The sequence below is a fragment of the Zingiber officinale genome, chromosome 5A (genome assembly GCF_018446385.1).
Source record: "Zingiber officinale cultivar Zhangliang chromosome 5A, Zo_v1.1, whole genome shotgun sequence".
Classification (NCBI taxonomy): Eukaryota; Viridiplantae; Streptophyta; class Magnoliopsida; order Zingiberales; family Zingiberaceae; genus Zingiber; species Zingiber officinale.
Window position 1 is genome coordinate 89,201,063 of NC_055994.1, and position 26,682 is coordinate 89,227,744.

The 26,682-nt window shown below is 42.0% G+C and overlaps 1 protein-coding gene across 1 annotated transcript in view; it reads right to left on the reverse strand.

The window, feature by feature from the left end:
* Positions 1 to 11,203, reverse strand: part of LOC121979776 (phosphoinositide phosphatase SAC6-like) — a 32,297-nt gene extending 21,094 nt beyond the window's left edge. Inside the window, exons 1-11 of the mRNA XM_042531768.1 lie at positions 11,050 to 11,203; positions 10,198 to 10,281; positions 8,030 to 8,157; positions 7,846 to 7,937; positions 5,611 to 5,668; positions 5,290 to 5,349; positions 5,172 to 5,205; positions 4,988 to 5,068; positions 4,694 to 4,800; positions 3,978 to 4,064; positions 3,728 to 3,805 (exon numbers count right to left, since the gene is read on the reverse strand). Of these exons, the coding sequence (XP_042387702.1) occupies positions 3,728 to 3,805; positions 3,978 to 4,064; positions 4,694 to 4,800; positions 4,988 to 5,068; positions 5,172 to 5,205; positions 5,290 to 5,349; positions 5,611 to 5,668; positions 7,846 to 7,937; positions 8,030 to 8,157; positions 10,198 to 10,281; positions 11,050 to 11,203 (963 nt within the window). The remainder of the gene's footprint in view (positions 1 to 3,727; positions 3,806 to 3,977; positions 4,065 to 4,693; positions 4,801 to 4,987; positions 5,069 to 5,171; positions 5,206 to 5,289; positions 5,350 to 5,610; positions 5,669 to 7,845; positions 7,938 to 8,029; positions 8,158 to 10,197; positions 10,282 to 11,049) is intronic.
* Positions 11,204 to 26,682: the final 15,479 nt, after the last annotated feature.

Consider the following 26,682-nt stretch of genomic DNA (forward strand, 5'->3'; position numbering starts at 1 on the left):
TTGTAACACATGTACAATAATAAAAGCAACAACTTTCACTAAAAGCTTGCTTGGACAATTCAACACCTGTTGTCACATTATGATTTAACATGCAAGCGGTGAGTAGAAGGAATTAAAAACAAATAAAAGCGCAGCACGGTGCATGAAGCTCCCGTTTATGCAGGTTTCAAAGAAGGATCTACTGTACGCAGTCTTATCCTGCTTTTGCAAGAGGCTATTTCTAATATTCAAACTTGTGACCTCCCGGTCATAAGACAGCAATCTTATTGTTGCGCCAAAGCTCCCATTCAGAAGGAAGAAAAAACAAATGAAATTAAAAAAAAAAAACACTTTACAAAAGTCAAATAATCCTTATCATATCAAGATATATGTTGTCAATTATGCACCTCCATATTATTTCATATGAAGTTCAGGTAAACCATTATAGGTTCTTTTTTCCAGCTAAATTCGAAAAATTAATAGGTGCCAGTATAAGCATGACTACTTGGATACTAAGCCAGTATAAGATAACAATGGAAAAAGTTAGGATAGTTTACAACTGAAAGACAACAGCATCAAACAAGAATATATCACCACAGACAAGAAGAGTTTATACAGATATGAATATAACTTTTGTAACAAAACTATTTCTTGCTAGACTAGCTCTAAAGTCAAAATAGGAGGAAGTGTGAAAGATGTAGACTTAATCTTGATATAGCATTAAGGAACCTATTAGTACACTCATCTTAGCATTTCCATTCCTGAACAATCCTATTCCTTCTGAGTTTGCCCTACTGGTTATCCCAAGGCACTCAAAGGAATCCATCTATATTATTACACAATTGTTAAAAATCTACAAGAGGACAATTCACCATGGCAGGACATGATAAGAGTGTATCAACAACATCTGCATGGGAGTGTGAAGAAAACAACATCGACTTAGAAAGACCATGAGAAGATGGGTTAATTTGCATTTATGTAGATTTTAGGACTATGTATGTATGGTTCTAATTGTTTGTGGTATTTACGTATTTTCTCAAATATTTCACTTTTTTTATAAGTAAATTTTATAGTTCTAACCAAGAGTATAAGAATTGGCCATTAGGAGTGACTTATGTCTAATAAAGAGTCCGATCAGAGTATACTCCCATGGACCCATATACATGAATTTACACACTCCTAAAAATCTTCTCACAATCTAACTAGCACTCACTAAATAAACTTTTATTTCTAGCCCTCCATACATGGTGTACCATAGAAGACACAGCAAGATGACGAGCCTTTGTCAACATTCTACTCTCACGATAATATCTCCTAAAGACCCTCATCATCCATCAGTATGTGGACATCTCCCGTCCCATTTGCAGCCAAGCTTTCATCCTCTTCCATAATTCCGCTATAGGGGGCACTTGAAGAATATATGCTCTTGTGACTCCAACACCCTATCGACAAAAGGTGCACTGTCGATCCTCCAGGTACTCCACTCTATCTCTTGTGGGTAGCCTCTTCAGTGACAACATCCAAAGGGAGATGTCTTTCACACTGTATAATTCGGCTGTACATATGTCTTTCACACTGTCCGACCCATGACTTCTTAGGACTAGATTGCATAAAGAAATCATATGCTTGAGCCACCCCACCATCCTAAGAAAATCATTATGCTAGCTTCTGTCCAGCCGCCTCTATTGACCCAACAACTAATAATATGAGATTCCATATCTGCAGCAACCGTTTGACTAGAGGGTAATCTATGTTCGCTACCTACCAGGTCCATAAATCCGCACGCCTCAAGTAAATGTAATGGACCCACTTTATCCAAAGTGTATTTTCCTTTAGCATGTATCCTCCAAAGTACTTTAGCCAAGAGGGCTAAATTCCAAGCTCACAAGTCTCTAAATCCCAAGCCTCCTTCATCCTTCAGTCTACACATATCTACCCATAATACTGGAGGATGCTTAGATGTCCACATAAAAGACCTGCAAATGTTGTAGATATGATCAACAATGCCAAGGGCCAAAGGAAGGATGGATAGCTAGAAGCACTCAACCCCCTATAAGACTGACGTGATTAGTTGTGCCTTGCCAGCATATGATAGAGTCTTTTTTGGCCAAGCATTGATCCGGCGGACCAGAGAGTCAAGTAGGGGGCTATAATCAGAAAGTCGGAGGAGCACCGCTTCTTGTGGGATCCCCAAATATTTCATTTTTTTCTTTCAAATATTTCACTTTTACTTACATACTTCATCATCTTGCTCTATAAACAAATTGTGTAACCTAGGATATTCTCATACACAATGTAATTCAAATAATTTTTATGTTTGGGCAACTAACTTTCATATTTTAGAAGTGAAAGGTTTTATATGAAATTTAAGTTTAGCAATATTATATGTAATGAGACAATTGTTAAAATATATAAGAAGACGAGTTGTAAGTATTTAGGATTATTTTTGCAAAAGGATGGAGGGCTTGAGAGATATCTTACATAGAATACAAGCAAAATGGTTGTAATAGAGAAGAGTGTTCTTTGTGATCGTAAAGTATCTCTAAGACTTCTTTAAGTTTTATAAAATGATAGTTAAACTTGCTATGTTATATAGAGCTGAATGTTGGACTATGACTTGAACACATGAGCTGAAGATGAGAATTGAGATGAGAATGTTAAGGTAGATATGCGAACAAACAAGGATGAATAGGATAAGAAATGAAAATATTAGAGAGAAAGTCGGGGTCACACCTATTGAGGAAAAACGTCGGGAGACACATTTAAGATGATATAGAGATATACTTAGATGATTAATAAATGCTCCATAATGTGAAAATATAATAAATGTGCACATTAAATGAGAAAGCAGAAGACCAAAAAAGACTCATTAACAATAATTAAATAAAATAAAATATATTTAAATATAAATAATGATATATTAGAAGATAGTAGCTAATGGCGAAGAAGAATCCATATAACCAACCCCACCTAGTAAGATAAGGCTTAGTTGTTGTTGTTGTTATCTAACTTTCATATTAATTGGATAAATCAAAAGGCTCCTTTCAATTAACTTCGCCCACCTTATTTATTGTACTAAGAAAGTTCATTTCCCATAAGTATCCTTGAAATTCAAAAATCAAGTTTTCTTGAGAACATTAGCATAGTATTTGGGACTTGGATTAATCTCAAATATAATTTCAATGCACATAAAAACTCATACAGACTCATTCACACACGGAGACAAAGACATAACCAAGTTAGATTATTTTCCTTTTTTCACAGGCAAAAATCTATTTAAGTTGATTCACTAAAATAATGGATCTCTCATTTTCACATATTATTCATAGTAAACTTATCTAATAGAAAGAATATCTATGAATATATGTGAACAAAATATAATTGTGACCATAAAACATATACCTACTAACGTTGTACAAATAGTTCAAACACATATGCATATAGAGCAAACAAGTGGAGACCAAACAATAGTTCTATGTAAAAACCTCTCTTTAATAAGGAGGCTAAGGAAAATACTACTTTCCATTGATGATCACAAAATTTTCACTAAAGACACATTCTGATATAATCCCTAGGATGCATACTGGTTGGTACAGAACGGTCACTCCAATATAGATGAGCAATGCCACTAAAGTTTATTAAAAAAAATCATTGAATTAAGGTAGGCCACAACATCATATTTACAAAAGTAAATACTATGCATAGACATAATTTACAATAGAATGAAAGATATTGCACTAATAATTACTTTATTTGCAATGTCAACCGCTACAACTGAACCATATGTTCTCTTTAAATCTAGTAAATGTCTTTCCATCACTTGAGACTGTCAAAGAAAAAGAGGATAATGAGAGAAATATTGCATCATATGTTCTCCTTAAATCTAATAAATGTCTTTGCACCACTCAAGACTGTCAAAGAAAAAGAGGATAATGAGAGAAATATTGCACTACACAAGAGAGCCTGTTTAAGAGAGACACATAATAGATGAATTTTACCGCATCATCGGGCCTAACAATCTCAAATTTAGGTTTGTATGTCAAGTCAACAATCTGTTCCCACAAAAATGGCATGGATCCACAAACCTGCAAGCATTGACATAATAAATCCTCTTTCAAAAAGGCTTGTTATAAAACATACCCTTATATATCATTTCCTAAAACGCTTTAACCACCCATAGAAAAGACAATAAAGTAACAAGATGCTTAAATAAATTTGATAATATAAAGAATGTTGAATCGGGGTGAAAGCCAGCTCTTTTGATAGACACTTAACCTACATGTTGTTAATGCTTCATTATCCTATCATACATTAGAAAGAGAAAGTCACCTGCTTTAGCAATGGTATGTCTTAGAACCTCATAGATTGTTTTCTTGCTTTTATTAAACACTAAAAATACCCTATTTAATGTAAACAATTGTTTTCAGTATAGTCAAGTGGTTTAGCACAGCAAAATATCTATCCAGTTCTGCATTTTGACCACAGATACATTTAAGTAGAAGAGCAATCTAAATTCTTGATAATGCTTAGAAGCATCTCAATTCACTATGTACATAAGTACATCCTATAAAAGCATAAGATAATTTTCAAAGTTTTCTATAATCAACCAAGCTACAACCACAGACAAACAAACCTAGCAAACAAGTTTTGGTAGACATGAAATAATCAAATTCAATCTAACATTATAAAGACAAAGAGGAAAAGAAAGTAATACTTGGACAAAGGATGCTATAAATCCATTAGTTTGCAAAATCTGTTCTGATTCAACAAAATTTGCAACGTTGCCTTGTGAATCAGCTCCTCTTCTCCACATCCGAGTACCTTTAAGCAAAACACAAATTCAATGGTATAAGAATTTCTTGAAAAACAAGAGACTAAAATTAGAATGAATGAAACATATTAAATATCATGTTATGATCTGTACTTCGATTTCCTTCTACTTAGTCAGTTACACTTCAAATAAATAACATAACTAAAAAAGCAAACGGATTTTATAATGAACAGAAACCTGCTCTCATCATGCATCTACGCGCAATTAAGGTAACATTAATAATTTGTGAACCTATAGTAGCTTGAAAAGTTTGGAAACCTGATATCCAGTTAAGGCTATTGCAATGACCAAATAAATTACTTTAAACTTGCAAAACAAGATTACAAAACATGTAAACAAGCAAAAGACAATATCAGGATACTTCCTTGGATGATGGGTAGCATGTAAGAATCTAGCTGCAAAATGAAAGTCAACACATTAACATTGATCTGAAAGCTCTTGCTAACTCAATGAAACAATTTCAGAGAATCACATCTCACATTTTCTTTATCAATGAGTGCTTCCAACATATAGCTATTCCAAACAAATCTAAGATTTGCCTGCAAGATAGCTTTGATTAAAGCATCCCCTCCTAAAAGGGGAAAATATGGCATGTTCAAAAAAAGGGAAAAAAAATAGAAAGAATGCAATTTTTTTTTCATTTAACCAAATACAACATACAAGCCTCAAAAGACCGTCAATAAATTTCAAACTTTCTAACAATTAAACATTAACTCTTAATCAAAACCCTTCCAAATTACTACAAACTACTAAAAGGTACAAGCAATTTCACTTATATGTTAGGAGTCAAAAAATTGAACCTCTCGCCAAAGGGGTTGGATTTTTCTCTCAACTGACATCTGATATAACTTCTGAAAGCTGAAACACAAATTATCATTATGGACATTAGAAAATAGAGAACAAAGAAATTTTGAAGCTTCTATGTTTAAACCACAAATGTATAAAAAAAAGAGTTAAGATTATTTCACTAAATGCATAGTTAAAAATGGGTTAGTAGTATAAATTGTTGGTACGGGAAGCATCAGACGATCGAACTGAGTTTTGATAATGGCAAAAGGTTCAAAGTTAAGGTTATTTGTGATCTAACAAGTTTGAATGAGCTTGCAAGAAAGTTCTAAGTGTTCTTAGGCAAAAGTCCTAGTGGATTCTAGGCAGGTGGAAAACCCTAGGGGTGGTAACCCTAAGTCCTAGGGGGTGGTAACCCTAGGTGATGGAAAGTCCTAATTGAGGTTAGACAAGTGGAAAACCCTAGGGGGTGGTAACCCTAGGTCTTAGCGGGCGGTAACCCTAGATCCTAAGGGACGGTAACCCTAGGCCGAGGAAAACCCTAGGGGATGGTAACCCTAGGTCCTAGGGGTGGTAACCTTAGGCAGAAAGTCCAGTTGGTCTGGAGGATCAATTTGACAACAGGTAAACTCTCCTAAGAGGAGTAGGTGAGGACGCGCTCCCCGGTGAGGAAACAGTAAACATCGGTTCGACCTAGAGTTTTCGAGAAATCCGAAGTCAGAATCGGACAGTCCGATGACTGTCAAATACTTATATTATTTGTATTTTATTGTGCTAACTTTGTTTTGCAGGGTATGATTGATTTCTTGGACTAACGTATTTTGTAGGAAGCGAATTGAGCATGTTTTTCTCGGATGAACAGTGTCTGAGGCGCCTTCGGGCTGTTTGAGGCGCCTTGGGTGCCTTAGCTGCAACTGCGCAGGAAGCAGGGCAGAAAGCGCCTTCCAAGTGTGCCGAAGGCGCCTTGGATAGCTGATGGAAGGCACCTTCCATGGAGCTTGAAGGCGCCTTCGGGTGGATAAGCAGTGCAGACCGCGGAAGCTATCATCTCGGACGCGGAAGGGATAGGATCTGAGTTGGAGCGCCTTCCATGGAGTTGGAAGGCGCCTTCAACATCCTATATAAGGCTGGTCTGAGCAGATGCCAAACCATAATCAATACTTGTAATACTTCTTCTGTGTGCTGCTAACAAATCGATCCAGCGAAGTCCTAACACTACTCCGACGACCAGAAGTTCTTAATTTCATATTTCTTTACTGTCGGTATAATACATAGTAGCACTTTAATTGTTGTACTCTTTTTGTAATATTTCCGAAGCTATAGTGATTGCCCATCGAAAGTACTCTTACGTGCGGGCCTTGGATAGGAGTCGCCATAGGCTCCGAACCAAGTAAATTCTTGGTGTTTGCATTGTTTATTTTTTCGCTGCTTGTTTTACTCGAAACGAACGAATTAGCCAAGAGCGCTATTCACCCTCCTAGCGCTTTTCGATCCTATATAAATGAGATTTTTGACGTAGAGAATTTCACATTAGTAATTATTATAAAGCAATATGAAGTATATTTAGTCTAAAACCAATAAACCAAATCAAACTAGACTGAATTAGATCAAAAACATTCAATTTTTTGAATTTTAGGTTTGTTTTGGTGTTGCATAGTAGGCAACATCTTGAGGCTCGGTTCAATTTATGTCATAAAACCAAACTAAACCAATTAATAATTATGCAAGTATAAATATATATATACTATAACCCACAATAGCTCTAGTAATAATTGTAAATAGTAAATGATTTAGTGTGTATTTGATTATTGTCTATATTTTTTATTTTTTAGGATGATTAGTAGAACCCCGTCTATGGTGAATAAACTCCGGCATAATCGGTCCCAAGCCCAACTAAAGAAAGAGGGTTGCATTAGATTGTCATCCAACATAAAACACATGCAAAATATTTTATGTATGAATTTATCAAACTATTGTGTTAATGCTAGCATGATTAGTAAAGAGTATAATAATTAGTAGCTACTAATTTAATAATATATTATTTAATAGTGTATTAGTTAGTATGCATTTTGTGTGTGATTTTTATTAATTAAAATTTTGATTTAAACTGAACCAAATTAACACCGAACTGAAACTAAGCCACGATGAAAAGTGGCTAATAGAGAAGCTTTATTAGTTGGATGCAAATTCTTTTTATGGTATCAAAAGGAAAGAATTTTGGCAAAGATAAAATCAGAAAAAAAACTTACCAGAGTGTTAAATGGACATCATAAGAGAAGTATAAGCCTGGCGTTCCTTGTGCAGTATCTAGAAGAATAGAAAACTCAGCTTCTATTTTTTTCTGTCAACAAATATTTTAACCAAATAAGTTGCTATAAATAAATAAATATTATCAATGAATCTAAAAATATGATAAACACCTCCAAACCAAACCTGCTCAGCAGAGGAATTATTCAGACAATTATTGCATTGAAGAATCTGCATGCCTGAGACCTTGTAAATGGCATGTCCTAAGTAAGATCCAACACATTCACGCTTTGTAATGACCAACAAATATGATCCTATGGCATCAATATATTAGTTAGTAACAAAATCATACTATTAGAAGCTAGAAAGTATAACAAGATAAATCCTACTTGTTTGAGAATCTTATCCTTCATTAAACATAATATAAAACTATACTACTAGTAACATTCAATTTTTTTTTAATAATATATATTAAATGAAGATCTCTTTAGTCTCCCTACATACCATTTTAACATATTGTCTCTAATTTTATCATTGAACTACACCAAATTTCTTCTGAATAGTATATTTTTGTTGTTTTCTAATAAATCATTAATCCATCTTAGCATTAACAACTCTGCTAACTATTTTTTTATATATGCTCTTTCCGAACTAACAAATACTTGACCATAAAGTATAAATGGTCATACCACATAATGCAAAATATTTCATTTTTTATATGAGGCTTAAATGGCCATAGAAGACTCTAGAAGGTTCTCTCTATATTGATCACCAACTTTTTATCCTATTAATGATATTTTCATATATACCTCATTTTTGAATAAAATATCTAAGATATCTAAAATTGTGACTAGTAGAGATGTTCTGTTGAACCATATTAATTATTCTCTCACTTATTTTGTTATCCTCAAAAGCTACAAGGTAGTGTCAAAATATATATATATATATATATATATATATATATATATATATATATATATATATATATATATATATATATATATATATATATAATGCATTCAATTTTTCTGAAACTAGAGTGAAAGAATATCTAAAAAGAAAGTATCATCTGAAAACAGCAGAGCCCAACTTAAGCACAGAGTACAACTTAATCCAATCTTAAAACACAAATGAGGAATAGCACAAAACCTACAAGAAAATGATCAACAATCATCTCTTAACAAAATGAAGAAAGAAGAGAACTTAGAAAGAAGCATATAATCAGAACACTAAAACCATCTCCCAGATAATGAATAAAATTTCAACTCAGTTAGAGATTTCACCTCGTCTTTCATGAAAGATAGCAATTGCTAGTTTGCCACCATGACATGGGAAGAAATGGAAGAATTGACATTAGTATTCTGTGTCAGAAACCATATCAAGTTGCTGAAGCAATTTGACAAAGTATCAGCTGAAGGCTAATAGATTATCCATCCATTTTTTTTTTGTGTGTGTAATATAGGTATGACTAATCCTGGAGGTGACCTATCCAACCCCACGGAAGTTTTCCACCGGCTACCAAGGTAAATCGAGAAGCGCTCGCGAAGATCCATCCAAGCAGTTAGCGTTCTTAAGGTTGTCGTCCCACTGAAGGAAAATCTCTATAGCGCGCCGCAGTTGAGATTTGACCATTAGATACTTGGTTAACCACTTGGAGGGCCTAACCACTGCACCATTTCCCCGGGCGATTATCCATCCAATTATGAACTTTGATCAAGTTGTGAATAAAATACATAGATCCAGGTTGCATACACAAAATTGTTTGTGTCCAACAAGTTGTGCTCCACCTGAAACAGTCACTAGAATTCTAAATCCTATTCCTATCTATAGAAAGATGTGTTTCATCTGACCATTATAAGACCTTTGTTCTTTACGCCACAAGATAGACATAGATAGTATCTACTTCTAACTACATGGGGAGTGATTAAGGTATTATGAGTCATATGAAGTAGATTTAGTTCAACATTGAAACCTTTGGTTTTAGAGTCTATATTGAGTCCTATACATAGTATAACACATATAATGTCTTTCCCAAACCAAATAAAAAGCCATTTAACAAAGCCAGATAAAAGTCTCATTGATCATAAGTTCACCTATGTTATGTATATAGGCTTGTGATCATATATTTTCAAACCTTTATGACCCTTGGACCTTCATTTACTGGTCAAAGAATTGATCAGTCTCATGCAGGTAGAGCAATTGCAACAAACTAAATAGATTTCTTCACCAATCATTCTTGAAACAAGCACTAAAATCCTGATCTCACCAGTCTTTTAAAATGGGTTCAACAATCAGCAAGACAACACAACAAAATAACACCTAATAACACAATGTTAGGAACAAAATGCACATACCTACTAAAAGTTTAAGCATGCCAATCACACCAAAAATAGTGCAAACACTTGGAGGGCATGTTGTACTGCATTTTGGAAATTTAGCTGTACATAATACAAAACAAATAAAATTAGATGAAACTTTTTCCTGATAGCTTAAAGGTAGTAATTCTCTAGAACTCAAAGCCAAATTTTCTTTAAACAAGTTAGCTAACAAGGTAGAGAAATGACTTCAGGATGTTCAACTGATGACCTAATTAGTGAAACGTTATGACTTCATAAGAGGTATACCTAGCTAACAATCTTCAAACAATATAACCTTTCAAGTTGTATTGAAGTACAAAATATTCAATTAAATTATATTAGCACAATAGTTTGATGGGGACATTCATAGAAGAATTGCCAATGTTTCTTTAAAGCTAACTATCCACCAAACACAAACCCTCAACCTTTATCATCCAAGCTTCAGACCGGCATCATCGACAGTTTGCAATGAAAGCTTTTTCTCAGCCATGTAGGTTAAGCCTAGGAAGAAGAGAATGACATTGAACAAAGGAGGCTTGCAATAAGGTTCAATAAGTTCTATTGTCCCAACTATTTGGGAACACATATATATCGATCATACACACCATTAAGCTTTAAAAAATAGGTTATTAATGTCCCTTCATATTGTAGAAAGTAAATTTTGGTGGACCTGTAATCTACCACTCACCACTTTAATTCTCAACTAATCAAAAAATCAAAAAGCAGAAACAATAGATCAGCAAAATTTAGAAAGTCCTTAATCCATATCTATGTTATTTAAGAAACCATATTTGAATATAGAAAATAAGAAACTAGGTTGGACAACAACAAATGGGGCAGGGAACAGACCTATCAAGCTGCTTGATCCATCATAACGACTGATTGACAAACAAGAATTAGAAGCAACATCAATTGCCTCAAGGACATACTTGTCTGGGAATTGCCATAACGCCAACCGTTCATATAGCATTCTTTCTTGATCACCCTTAATAATGTGATCCATCACTGTATTGTTAGGAAATAGAAAGGAAGGATGAATATTTTCTGCCTATCTTAAAAATCAACATGCATATGAGTTATTAAAATGTAAAATATATGGCATGACAAAATCATCCAACAAAGATTGTAATAGCAAAGTAGAAATAATAGTTTGCATGAGAATATGCCTATAACTGAAACTAAGAAGATTAACAGTGGAAAGTACAAATTTAAAGCATTCACATATTTCAAAAGAATGAGGATTAGGAGAATAGAGCCCTCAAAGTTTCAAAGAGATAACAATTTAAAAAAAAAGACTAAATGCCAATTTTTGCATGATGATGGATCTCAATAAAAATAAAGGAGGAGAGAACATACAATTAGCATAAGATTTTGAAATTTACACGTATGTTCATGTTCGTAGTTAAACAAGTTAAGAGTATTGAGTCTTCCTGTACCTGGAAGCGATGGCGGCAAGAGGGGGATGACAGAGCGGAGAAGCGTAGGAGAGGACCAGAGAAGAAGAGGAGATCTGCGGGCGGGCGTGCGCTTCGCAGTGGAGCTGTGGAGAATGGCCAAGTGTCGGATCACCTTTTTATTTTATAGTCAGCGGAAGGGTTTTGGACAAAATATATATATATATATATATTTGAAAATTATACCATATAACCACCCACTCATGAATTATTGTTCTGTTATTTGTTGCCCGGATAAGATTCAGTTGATTAGTGTAGAACAGAGTTATTATTTTAAGTAAAGATTTGAATTTTGATAAAATTGAGAAAAAAATCTTCTTTCGTATTGGTCAACTATAACTTCCTAATTTATTTCCTCATAAATAATTGTGAGGTTGATCATGTGAGATCATTGAGATGGCCGATTCCACCTTTTACTACTATTGTTCTGTTATTTATTATCATGAGGTATTAGTGTCAAAATTCAATACGTTTAAATATATTTTTTCATATATTAGTCATTTATATTAATAGTTAATAGTCATTCATAATTTATCTTCTCCGTATTTATATAAGTATTTGTATAGAGACAAATTAATAGAGGTGTTGGGCGAATAAATCGCCTTTACATTGTTCTGTTATTTGTCCCATGCACTCAAGTGGTCCCTTATTCAGTGCATTTACCTTATTGCCAAGGCTTATATTTATTTGAGGCGTCTACCTTGATCAACATGATTTCATTGTTCAAAACAAATATAAAGAAAATATTTTCCTTTAAAAGACAATAAAATAGACAAATAATAGCAATATAGAATGGGAAGTGATGTTCTCCAGAGTCATTTGGGTGGAGCTAGATATATAGCTCTAGATGGATAGAATTGGTATGATGTGTTAAATAGAAGTGCATTCAGGTTCAGTTAGATTTGTTTAAAACTTTATACACATATAAAAATGAACGAAAAGGTAGGGACTGATCAATAACATAGAGTTGAAATTAAGATCATTAAATTATGTTATAATCAAATAAATTAATAAAGACATGAATTTTTTTTTAAAAAAAATATATGAAGAAATAAAATAAATACAAATATTTCTGAAAACTCCGGCAATACTTTTTCAGTAGGAGTTACTGCATCTGACGGGGGTTACATTGTACCTCTGAATATATCTCTCAAATTCCTTTTCAGTAGGCGTTACTGAAACAGATTTATCAGAAAACTATCGCTGAAGGTTCTGCTCACTTGTAGAACTGTGATAGACAAAGAGCTAAGCATCAATTTCTGTACTTCACTTCCTACTGCGGCCCTCCAGCTGAATAACTAATTAGCATGGTGTGACTAATTAATTTATTCCTAATTCTAACTTTGATGATGGCGACAAATGGTAAAGAAGGGATGAAAATGAAGAGCTGGATATTGAAAGAATCAACTATTGGACGTTGCAATATTTTCACTAATAAGAACAGAAAAAAGAAGAGGAAGAGATAAAAGAGATAAAAAAAAATTATCAGAATTGATCGGATTAAATCATCAAATCAAATCAAATCAAATTAGTTTTAGGATTATTCTAATAATTCTATTATAATTATTAGAATAATTTTCAAAATAATTTTTAAAATTATTCTGTTATTTATTAATTGATTAATTGATCGAGTACTTGTTTAAATCCTAATATTGTATTATCTTGAGGGCAAGTATAAATGAACAATAAGATTAATTATTACTCTCATATTTTTATCTTCTTTCTATTCTTCTTTTAACATGGTATCAAAGTCATGATCCTTCGTTCCTTCTCTTTCTCTTAATTCTCCCACCATAACCATGTTTGTCTCCTTTCATTGCTTACATTATCACGTTTCTATTTCTATTCTCTTATTATTATTATTATTTTTCTTTTAATTAATCTTTTCTTTCCTCTCTTCTGTTTTTCTTCTCTCTCCCTCACAAATCATCTTCTCTTCGTTTTTCTGCCGCCGCCCAAGACAAAAGAGGAGTTTTTTTTTTTTTTGAAACCGCAAAACAAGACGACAAAAGGGCTTCTCCTTTTGTGCTACCGCCGCTGCCCATCGAACGCCGGTCAAACCTTGACGTCGACAACAAGTGGTTGCTCCAGCCAACGCTTCTATTTCCTCCAAGGAGAGTTTCTCCAGGTGAAAGGCTCCCTTTCCGACGATCCGGTCTCTCTACAAGATAAGTTATTTTACTTTAGATGTCAAATACTCAACACTATCAAGGAGGCCAAAAAACAAAATTCAGTCCGATGTTAAATTTGTCGCATCATAGGTCATACTGGAAATCTATGCCCTAAAAGACTTGATTGCTCTCAGGTAAAATGTCAAATTTGTCACATCATTGGTCATCCGAGAAATCTATACCCTAAAAGATTTGCCTCAAATTTCATTGGTGGTTCTATAGCCTTAAGACAACCGTCTATTTCACAAGCATATCCTAAAGCTCTTTCATTTGTGCCTACTTGACCTCAGAGTTTTCGTCTATTGATTGGTATATTGACACTGGAGCAACTCATCATGTCACATCGGAATATAATATCCTTACAGACGTAATGTCATATTATGGCTCAGATACGGTTCAAGTAGGAGATGGCTCAGGTTTGCAAATTGCTAATCTTGGAAACACATATATTCATTTATCTAATCGAACTTTTCACATGCGCAATGTATTTCATGTTCCATCTATCACTAAAAGTTTACTTTCTACCCGTCAGTTTTGTCTTGATAACAATGTCATTTTTTAGTTTCATCATAATCATTATCTTATAAAAGATAAAGGAACAAATGCTATTGTGTTTCATGGGAGAATAAAAAATGGCTTCTACTATCTTCAAAGTTCTTCAATCAAAGCTTTTGTTGGTGAACACACAAATAAACCAGCTTGGTATGCTCGACTTGGTCATCCTTCTCTTCATATTGTCCAGTCAATCATCAATAGGTATTGATCCTGTCCGAAAGCTGAATCAACGGACGCTGGGCACGTGGCGCTCTCCGGGTTGCTGACGTAGATCTACGACTGGTCGCACGAATCTCTGGCGAACCTGCACAGAAGTCGGGCCGGGAAGGGGTTCCCGGCGACGACCCTCCGACGCTCAAGTCAGGCAAGAGAACAGTAAAGAAGTGGCTCCAAATATTGTAGAACGCGTACCTCCGGTGAAGGATGAGGGTCTTTATATAGGGCAGTGGAAAAGCGAGTGCACACATACCGAGGTGTACACGTGTCCTCCGCCCATACCCCAGTAAGGGCCTGTCAGTGAGCTTACCTGACCCCATACTGCTACAGTCCACGAATGTCTTCGATGGGACAGCGGAACCTCCTGTCGTAAGATTTGGAGTATGGCCTAAACGTAGAACATGTCCGCTGTCAGAAAAAGATGTCCCTTGTCCTTTTCCCCTTGCTTCCGGCCAGCCGTCCGGTCGGCCAGCCGTCCGGTCGGCCAGCCGTCCGGTCGGCCAGCCGTCCGGTCGGCCAGCCTCCGGGAGTCCGGACGGCCAGCCTCTGCCTTACGCCCGGCCGGAAACATATAGTGGTCTACTTGGAAGATTCTCGGTAATGTGCTTTGTGGAGACTGTTAGCAGTATGCTACCTCATGTTTCGGCCGAGCGTGCCCTCCGCTCGGCCCTACGATCCTGTACCATGAGCGCCGGGGCCCAGCTTCCTGCTGGGGCGCCTTTTGCCATCAGTTAGACACCGGTCAGCCGTCCGGGCCTTCGACCCACTCATCTCCGATCGGCCACCTGACCCTTTGACTTCCACGTGGCGTTGACTACCCAGAACGGGGGTCCCCTGTTCTTACCGCCGGATCACTTGCCTCCCCTTCAAGTCTAGTCGAAGGAGGCGATTAGTCCGACTGACTGGACTGCGAGTCTAGCCGGGCGGCGTCTTCGTGCCATTATCCTCCGCTCGGCATACCACAGGGATGGCCTTAAGGTTAGTCAACAGCCACATTCCTTGAACCTCCTCGTAATCTGCGCCAATCTTTGACATTAAGGCTGAGCATGCGCTCATTAAATGCTTCGAATGGCTGAATGCCACATGGCGCACTGTCGTCATCGTACGCCGGCGATGGCGTGGTGCTTTGATGGGATCGAAGCGGTTCGAAACGGACGGTGCGATGCACGCTTTGATTCCCGTGACCTGGATCCAACGGTGGAGGCCGCCCGGCCTCCGCCCTATAAAACCTTCGTTTTCTCCTCCGTCGCCTTACTCCTTCCTTCGCGTGCTCCTGGTTAACCCTCGCGTTCTGAAGCTCCGGCGATCGTATTCTTCTGCTTCCGTCGATCTCAGGTGTTCTTCCTTCGATCCTCCTCTTTCTCGTAGGATTCTCTTTTCTTTCTCGTTTCCGGTGCTCTCTTTGCTTTTCTTTCCCCAGTTTTTGCTTCCAGGGTACTCTTTTCGCTTGCTGTCGTCTTTCTTCTGCCTTTTTGCCTTTTTGATTTCTCTCGCTCGGACCATGGCTAGTTCTTCTCATCCCGAAGACCAGTCGCTCGGCCCATGGTACATTACCATGCAAACACGATTCGACCAGCGTGACTTCGATGTTCTGACAGATAATTTTGAAATCCCCGCTGACTTCGAACTTCTTTTAGCCGGTCCCTCCGCTCGGCCACATAGGCCGCCGCGCAGAGCTTTCTGTGTCTTCCGCGACCAGTTTACTGCCGGTCTGCGTTTCCCTGTACATCCTTTCATTATAGATGTTTGTAACTTTTTCGGCGTTCCGCTCGGCAGTCTAGTACCCAACACTTTTCGCCTTCTCTGTGGGGTTGTTGTTCTGTTTAAAATCCACAACATCCCCCTCCGACCGGATGTCTTTTTTTATTTCTATTACCCCAAGCAGTCCGAGCCGGGCACCTTCATGTTCCAAACTCGGCCCGGGCTAGTCTTCTTTAACAAATTGCCTTCTTCCAATAAACATTGGAAGGAATATTTTTTCTATATTCGTATGCCCGATCAGGCTAATTTCCGGACCAAGTGGCAAGTCGACCTACCCCCTACTCTTGAGTTGAAGAAGTTCAAAACCCGATCGGACTACCTCCATGCTGCAAATATGCTAGCCGGTCTGCAGCTCGACATCAATAAGCTTCTTCACGAAGGAGTGATGTACATTTTCGGTCTGAGTCCCATACGGACTCCTCTTCTGAGCGGCTTCGGTAAGAATTTTACTTGGGCGTTTGCTTTGATTGCTAACTGATTTTTCTCCTTTCCTTTGCAGCGGACATCGTCATGGAGTCGGTAATGGCCGGCATTCTGAAGAGAAAGGCGGCGATGCTCGAAGCCGCGGCAGCCAAAGAAATGGAAGCGCTTGGTATCCAGCCGGTCGGCTCACACGAAGAAGAGAGCGGGACACACGCTGGGGAGTCGGCCGCTCAGGCTTCGCTCCCCGAGCCAGCGGCTGGGGCAACGATCAGCCAAGAACCCTCCGCTCGGGGCGACGGCTCAGCTCCGGAAGAAGAGCAGCCTCACCCGAAAAGGCGCCGAGTGGAGACTCCAGTCCGCTCAGCCACGTCTGTTGTTCAACCCTCCGCCCGAGCCACTGCAAGTGCTCACGGCAAGGCTCCGGAGGTCGAAGCCATTTCGTCCGATCGGACTCCTTCGGAATGGGACGACCCGGTGGCCCCTATTGAGGCTGTTCCAGTCAGCACCCTTCCGCCCTCTCAACCAGTCAGGCGTTCAACCATCCACTCTCAGTTTTCGGTGCCGGCCTCTGATCCTCTATCGGATGCCGGTCGGACGACCCCAGGTCATGGCCGCACAATACGAGTCACTCTTCATCTTCCAACTGAAGAGCTGCTGCCAGAGGCCGACCAACCGACAACGCCCGAACATACCATCACTCTGAAGGGCCCCCTAGCTGAGATGTGGGCCGACGCTCGGGCACGCGTCGCGCTCATCCCCCTCCGAAATTTGGCCAACAGTCATATGCAGCAGGCCACAGGGGTAAGTTTATTTTCTCTGAGTTTTGTATGCATTCCTTCCGATCGGCCAATAACAATTTCTTTCTTTTGTCAGAGATGGGTGGAGGAGATTGCTGTCTCCAACCGCCTGGCCTTAGTAGATGAAGAACTGAGGCAACTGAAGGCGGCAGTCGGTCCGTCCGGCCCTCAAGGCCCTTCATATTCTGAGCTGCAAAAGGAGCTGAAGAAAGCTCAAGGTCTGCTGGCGGCCGAGCAGAAGAAGACGGCCGATCAGGCCCACGCCCTGGCCGAGTCCGAGCGATAAGTCAAGTCGCTTGACACAAAATTAACCCTGGCCACCACTCGAAAAAATACGGCCATCTCCAATCTGGAGAAAAAGAACGTGGAGGCTCGGGGCCTAGAGCTGAAGGTAAAGGAGCTGATGGAGCAGCTTGATAGAGAGAAGGCGGGCCGCTCGGCCGACGCGAACAAGCTTCAAAATCTGAATAAGGCCCTTACTGCCTCCCAGGCGGCCCTCAAAGAATATCAAGAGGCCGAGCCGAGTCGAGTCGCTGCCCTAAGACAGAGCTACATCCGCTCGCCTGAATTCTCGGAGAAAATCTGCGAGCGGATGTACACAGCCTTCGACTTGGCTATAACCGCCACCACCATGTATCTGAAGTCTAAAGGTCTTCTTCCGGAGTCCACTACTATTCCGGCCGGCGATCAAGTGGCGCTCCTGGACAACATCCCCAAGGACCTTTATGATTACATTGAGTAGACGTCTGTATATGTAGTTAGGCCGCTAGGCCAAAAAATGACCCTTTTTTGTACTTAGGCCGCTCGGCCTAAAGTTTTAATTTTAATGCAATGTTTTCTTTTCGCGTACTTTGTCCTTTTGCTAGTTAATATGTGTGTTGTCCGCTCGCCTATTATCACACCTCTGATATTTGAAAGGATTTTTACGAAGTACTTGGCGTTGCCTTCCGTTCGGCTAAATATGTAATATTTCGAATACGTAACATTCCGCTTTGATAGTAGAGATCGCTCGTTAGACACTGATGAAGTACCTTTGGGTACTGGGCCGAGCGGAACGTAGAGACAATCGAACGATATTGACGGCGAGTTTCTTGGACAATTGCCTTCTTTTTATTGGCCTCTTCCGATCGGAAGGTTTATAGACGCCGGCTCGTCTCTCGATTTTTAACGTCGGAGCTCGACGGTCTTCCGCTCGGAAGGTTTATAGACACCGGCTCGTCTCTCGATATTTAACGTCGGAGCTCGACGGTCTTCCGCTCGGAGGGTTTATAGACGCCGACTTGTCTCTCGATATTTAACGTCAGAGCTCGACGGTCTTCCGCTCGGAGGGTTTATAGACACCGGCTCGTCTTTCCATTTTTAACGTCGGAGCTCGACGGTCTTCCGCTTGGAGGGTTTATAGACGCCGGCTTGTCTCTCGATATTTAACGTAGGAGCTCGACGGTCTTCCGCTCGGAGGGTTTATAGACGTCGGCTCGTCTCTCGATATTTAACGTCGGAGCTCGACGGTCTTCCGCTCGGAAGGTTTATAGACGTCGACTCGTCTCTCGATATTTAACGTCGGAGCTCGACGGTCTTCCGCTCGGAGGGTTTATAAACGCCGACTCGTCTCTCGATTTTAACGTCAGAGCTCGACGGTCTTCTGCTCGGAAGGTTTATAGACGCCGGCTCGTCTCTCGATATTTAACGTCGGAGCTCGACGGCCTTAAAGGCTAACTTTGACACAGAATCATTTTTGCTTCCTGCAGTACAAGGACATGGCCGACTAGAATATACACAAAATCAGTTACATCAGTGCACCTTTCACCCAGCTCGATAAGGCTGGAGATGATTCGCGCTCCAAGGTCTATCCAGTTGCCGCCCGTCTTCATCCTCCAAATAATAAGCGCCCGAGCGGAGCTTTTCGATGATTTTGAAGGGGCCCGCCCAAGGAGCTTCTAGCTTACCGACGTCGCCGACCGGCTTCACTTTCTTCCAGACAAGATCGCCGACCTGGAATGATCTGGGGATTACGCGCCGGTTGTAATTCTACTTCATTCTTTGACGATACGCCATCAGCCGGATGGACGCCTTGGCTCTTTCTTCTTCGACCAAATCCAGCTCCATGTTCCTCCGCTCGGCGTTGTCATCATCATAATTTTGGATCCGAGCGGACTCGACGCCAACTTCGACAGGAATAACCGCTTCGCCGCCATACACCAGATGGAAGGGCGTGACGCCAGGTCCTTCCTTCGGGGTCATTCGGATGGCCCATAAGACGCCTGGCACTTCATCCACCCAGCTTCCTCCCATATGGTCGAGCCGAGCCCGCAAAATGTGAAGAATCTCCCGATTGGCTACTTCGGCTTGACCATTGCTTTGGGGATATGCCACGAACATGAAGTGTTGCTCGATGCCGTAGCTTTTGCACCAATCTTTGAGCAATTTTCCTGCGAATTGCCGCTCGTTGTCGGAAATAAGTTGACGGGGGATGCCGAACCGACAGATGATGTTTTGCCAGATAAACTTCTTGACCATCTGCTCGGTGATCTTGGCTAGCGGCTCGGCCTCCACCCATTTGGAAAAATAATCGACTGCCACTAGTAAAAATTTCCGCTGCCCGGTCACCATAGGGAATGGACCCACAATATCCATTCCCCATTGGTCGAAGGGGCAGGACACAGTGGCTGCTTTTATTTCTTCTGCCGGTCGGTGGGAGAAGTTATGGTACCTTTGACAAGAAAGGCACGTCGCGACGGTCCGAGCGGCGTCTGCTTATAAAGTTGGCCAGAAGTATCCGGCCAGCAGTATCTTTTTAGCCAGTGATCGCCCGCCCGGATGTCCTCCGCACGATCCTTGGTGCACTTCTTGGAGGATGTACGCCGCGTCTTCCGAGCTCACGCATTTCAACAGTGGGCGGGAGAAAGCCTTCTTGTATAATTGATCTCCAATGAGTGTGAACCGACCGGCTCTCCTCCTTAGTAGCTGGGCTTCATCCCGATCGGACGGTGTGGCACCAGAGCGGAGAAACTCCATGATGGGTGTCCGCCAGTCGCTCTGAAACGAGAGGCCTTCCATCCGGTCGACATGCGCCACCAAAGATACTTGTTCAATTGGCTGCTGGATGGCGACTGGCGTTATTGAGCTCGCGAGTTTGGCTAACTCATCGACCGCTTGATTTTCCGCTCTGGGTATCTTTTGGACAATGACTTCTCTAAAATTGACTTTAAGCTTCTCAAAGGCTTCAGCGTAGAGCTTGAGCCGAGCATTGTTAACTTCAAAGGTACCAGAGAGCTGCTGAGCGGCCAACTGCGAATCCGAATGGAGCATTACCCGACCGGCTCCCACATGCCGAGCTGCCTGCAAGCCGGCTATGAGGGCTTCATACTCTGCTTCATTGTTTGTAGCTTTATAATCCAGCCGGACGGATAAGTGCATCTTTTCTTCTTGGGGAGAGAGCAGCAGTACTCCAATCCCGCGTCCGAGCCGAGTGGACGATCCGTCCACATATATTCTCCACATAGCTTCCGGCTCTGGATTCTATACCTCAGTCACAAAATCCGCCAAGGACTGCACTTTAGTTGCCGAGCGGGGTTGATATTGAATGTCGAATTCACTTAACTCCGTTGTCCACTTAATAAGCCGTCCGGAGGCTTCTGGATTCAGTAATACTCGTCTGAGCGGGCTATTAGTTTTGACAATAATGGTGTGCGCCAGGAAGTATGGACGGAGGCGCCGAGCGGCGAGGACCAGAGCAAAGGCCAACTTCTCGAGTCCGGTGTAGTGAGATTCAGCATCTTTTAAAATGTGGCTCAGAAAATATACAGGCTCTTCTCTACTCGCCCTTACTAATGCCGAGCCGACTGCTTGCTCGGTCGAAGATAGGTAGAGAGTTCAAATATGTCTTCAAATCTTCGAACGCCCGGTCACAATCTTCGTCCCAGTGAAACTTAGTGGCTTTGCGCAAGATTTTGAAGAAAGGTAGGCTCCGGTCAGCGGTTTTGGAGATGAACCTGGACAGAGCAATTATCCGACTGGTCAAGCGCTGCACCTCCCTCAGATTTCTTGGAGGCGGCATATCTTGTAGAGCTTTCACCTTGCCGGGATTTGTTTCGATACCCCGCTCGGTCACTATGTAACCCAAGAAACGTCCTCCTTTTGCTCCGAACAGGTACTTCTAAGGATTTAGCTTGATTCCATATTTTCGTAGCGTTCGGAAAGTTTCCTCCATGTCGTCGAAGAGATTGGCCGCTCGGACGGACTTGATGAGAATGTCGTCCACGTATACTTCCAGATTTCGCCCGATCTGCTCCTTGAACACTTTGTTCATCAGCCGCTGATATGTGGCTCCCGCGTTCTTCAATCCGAACGGCATCACATTATAGCAATAGGTGCCGTCGGCCGTGATGACTTTTTCTTGATCTTCATGGGCGAGCGGCACCTGATAGCCTCAAACATAACATATATTCGCATCTGTGGTGGAGTCCACCACTGATCGATCCAGGCAAGGGATAAAAGTCTTTCGGCAAGCTTTGTTGAAATCCCAAAATCTATGCAGACTCTCCACTTGTTGCCGGCTTGGAAACTAATACTACGCTCGCCCCGGAACCGAACCTCTCAGATATGGCGGCCCCAAAGCTTCTACTCCCCAGATGATGACATTCTGCTCAACAAATCCCTTTTCTCCGCTCATCGCCGAGTGTCCATCGGACATGTAGCTGTCAGGCCGCTATGCCGTGAAATTCCGCAACTCAAGGCCGACTGCATTAAAACATCACAATTTCTCCAGAGGCATTTGATCACTTCCTCTTGCCTCCGGGTCGGACGCCACGAATGTTGTAGCCTCCGCGGGTCGGGTGAATTTGCACTTCCTTTTTCTTCATAAACCAGAGAGGGAGGCTTTTCGATAGCGTTCACCTCGATCCGTGGCGACTTCCGAGCGGAATTTTCTGCTTGGACCATCTCGACGTAGCATCGCCGAGTTGCTAGTTGATCCCCCGTATTTCTCCCACTTTGTCCTCGACGGGAAACTTAATCTTACGGCCGCCCGGAACTCACTGAGCCGGCCGTCCCAAAATGACGTTGTATGAAGGAGAGTCGACCACCATGAAGTTTGTCGTCCGCCTCTCAGCAGCTCTTCTCCCAGTGAGATAGCCAGACGATTTGTCCGACCGGCTGAATTTCATAACCCGTAGAGGGGCAGCAGCTCGGCGCGGTCAATTTGTAGTTGATCGAACGCCCTTTTGAATATGATGTTGACCGAACTTCCTGTGTCAATAAAAACACGGTGAATAGTGTAGTTGGCTATTACCGCTTTGATGAGCAGAGCGTCGTCGTGGGGCACTTCAACTCCTTCCAAGTCCCCGGGCCCGAAACTGATTTCGGGTCCACTCGCCCGCTCTTGGCTGCAGCCGACTGCATGGATCTGGAGCTGCCGGACGCTCGCCTTCCGTGCTCGGTTAGAGTCTCCTCCAGTAGGCCCACCAGCTATGATGTTGATCTCGCCACGGGAAGTGTTGTTTCTATTCTCTTCCTCCCGGGTGGACGGTCTGGGCCGCTCCCTGGACATCCGAGGATTGTCTTCACGCCTAAGAGTATGCTACCGTTCGGGAGTCTGTCTCTGTCGGCGATCAGATATAGTCCGATCGGCTCCATGAGTTCTCTGTCGCCTGTCGGACGATGGTGATCGACGGCCCCCACTCCGGGGAACGGGATGGGCGATCAGGGGAAGACTCCGACAATCTCTGGTATTGTGCGTGCCCGTCCGGTGGAATGAGCAGAACATGGGGGTCCACTTCTTTTTTGGCTTGGGCCGCTCGGCTGAAACTTCTTGGACATGGGACCTAGCATGGGGGGAGCGGATTGCTTCAGACCTTGGTCCTCTTGGCGGCTGATGAGCAGTGTGCGGCTTCCGCTCGGCCGGAGGAGCCCGCTCGGTTGGAGTTTCCTTTCTTCGGGCAGCTTGAGCTTCCTCCACATTGATGTATTCGTTGGCCCGGTGTAGCATGTGGTCGTAGTCTCGGGTCGGCTTCCGAATGAGTGCTCGGAAGAAGTCCCCGTCCACAAGGCCTTGTGTAAATGCGTTCATCATTGTCTCTGAGGTGGCCGTTGGAATGTCGATGGCCACCTGGTTGAACCGCTGGATATAAGCTCTGAGCGGCTCTCTTGGCTCTTGTTTGATGGAGAACAGGCTCACGCTAGTTTTCTGGTAGCGTCGACTGCTTGCAAAATGGTGAAGGAAGGCTGTTCAGAAGTCCTTGAAGCTTGTGATAGACTCGTCCGACAGCCTCCGAAACCACCGTTGAGCCGATCCAGAGAGGGTGGTTAGAAAAACTTGACACTTCACCCCATCCGTATATTGGTGAAGGGTAGCAGTGTTGTCGAATTTACCCAAATGATCATCCGGATTGGTGGTCCCATTGTATTCACCGATCGCCGGGGGCACATAGTACTTTGGCAGAGGGTCCCTCAAGATGGCCTCTGAGAATTGACGATTGACCCGCTCGGGCGAGGCATCCGCTCGGGGGGCTTTACCTTTTCTGTTATCCCGCATTGGTACTTCTTCTGACGAAGAACCTCTATCACGATTAGCTGCTGCAGCTTTAGGAGGAGTGTGGAAGAGAGCTCGATGGAATGGAACTGTGGCTGGGGGTACTTCCGCTCGGCCACCAGATGCTGATGTTGCTTGCTGCTCAGGCCGCTCGGCTGGTGCCTTCTGTTTTTGTTCCACAAGCTTAGCGGCCCTCAACTCGATCAGAGCGTCAAGTTCCTCCGTGGAAAGCGTCACCGTGTGCTGTCGTCCAGCCTCGTCCATTGTTTCCGTTCGGATGCAGGAGCGTTCCCACAGACGGCGCCAAATTGATCCTGTCCGAAAGCTGAATCAACGGACGCTGGGCACGTGGCGCTCTCCAGGTTGCTGACGTAGATCTACGACTGGTCGCACGAATTTCTGGCGAACCTGCACAGAAGTCGGGTCGGGAAGGGGTTCCCGGCGACGACCCTCTGACGCTCAAGTCAGGCAAGCGAATAGTAAAGAAGTGGCTCCAAATGTTGTAGAACGCGTACCTCCGGTGAAGGATGAGGGCCTTTATATAGGGCAGTGGAAAAGCGAGTGCACACATACCGAGGTGTACACGTGTCCTCCGCCCATACCCCAGTAAGGGCCTGTCAGTGAGCTTACCTGACCCCATACTGCTATAGTCCACGAATGTCTTCGATGGGATAGCGAAACCTCCTGTCGTAAGATTTGGAGTATGGCCTAAACGTAGAACATGCCCGCTGTCAGAAAAAGATGTCCCTTGTCCTTTTCCCCTTGCTTCCGGCCAGCCGTCCGGCCGGCCAGCCTCCGGGCGTCCGGACGGCCAGCCTCTGCCTTACGCCCGACCGGAAACATATAGTGGTCTACTTGGAAGATTCTCGGTAATGTACTTTGTGGAGACTGTTAGCAGTATGCTACCTCATGTTTCGGCCGAGCGTGCCCTCCGCTCGGCCCTACGATCCTGTACCATGAGCGCCGGGGCCCAGCTTCCTGCTGGGGTGCCTTTTGCCATCAGTTAGACACCGGTCAGCCGTCCGGGCCTTCGACCCACTCATCTCCGGTCGGCCACCTGACCCTTTGACTTCCACGTGGCGTTGACTACCCAGAACGGGGGTCCCCTGTTCTTACCGCCGGATCAGGTATGGTTTACCTACTTCCATTACCTCCTCTCCATCTCATTCATGTAAGGCCTGCATGGAATCTAAAAGTCATAAGCTACCTTTCTATTTATCCGATTATGTTTCTAATTTCCCATTTCAATTAATTCATTCTGATGTTTGGGGCCCTGCATCTGTTTTATCTAACCAAGGTTTCCAATATTATGTTACCTTTATTGATCATTTTAGTAAATATACTTGGCTCTATCCTATGAAAAGAAAATATGATTTATTGGATATATTCTGTAAATTTCAAAATCAAGTTGAACGATATTTTAATTGTAAAATACTTTCTTTTCATTCTGATTAGGGAGGTGAATATCAAGCTCTCCATCGTCATTTTGTCCCTTGTGGAATTGTTCATCGAGTCTCTTGTCCTCACACTCCAGAACAAAATGGCTCTGCTGAGAGAAAACATAGACACATAGTCGAAACTGCCTTAGCTCTTCTTCATCATGCATCAGTTCCACGTAAATTTTGGGATGAAGTTGTTACCACTGCTGTATATCTCATAAATCGACTCCCTACTCCATTGCTCAATTATAAATGACCTTTTGAAAAACTTTATAATCAAACTCCTAATTACACTTTCTTTCGAATTTTTGGTTGTGCATGTTATCCATGGTTACGCCCCTACTCTAAACACAAACTTGACTCTCATTCACTACAATGTGTTTTCCTTGGTTACAACAATTTGTACCATGGTTATCGTTGCTTACATATACCAACAGGTCGAATTTATATTTCACGACATGCTATTTTTGATGAGGCTCTATTCCATTTTTCAGTATCTTCTTCGATCTCTCCTCCAGTTACAGGTGGCATCTTCTTAATACCACCTAATATTGTCAGAAAAGATGGCATCCTAGGTCCTGCTCCTCTCTCTAATAACTCCCCTATACCATCAGAATCACCTTAGGATACTGCTCCAATCTTGGAAGCCTCGCCGGTCGAAGATGTTAGGGTTGCAAGGTTGCAAAATATAGTCCCACATTGAAAACACATGGAAAAGATCATGGGTTTATAAGAGAAAAGATATCTCCATTGGCATGAGGCCTTTTGGGTAGAGCCCAAGAGCAAAACCATGAGGGCTTAGGCTCAAAGTAGACAATATCATGCTATTGTGGAGATATCTAAATTCTTTTCGATCCTATAATTGGTATCAGAGTCTGGACTGCTAGAAGGTTTAACCGCAGACTGTGCACAAGAGCTATGATCTGATTGAGCCATGTGGGTACAATATTGACCTCGAACAAAGAAAGTGGGGGCTCCTATGTTCGGATCAAGAGGACCAGATGTCACGCCCCAGGTAGTCCCTGCCAGAAGAAATTTCGGCGGTATCTCCCCTGTACGGCGGACAATCTAAAACTTTCTACATCGCCCTCTGGGCCACATATACCTCGACCAACACGACCGGAACAATAACAATAA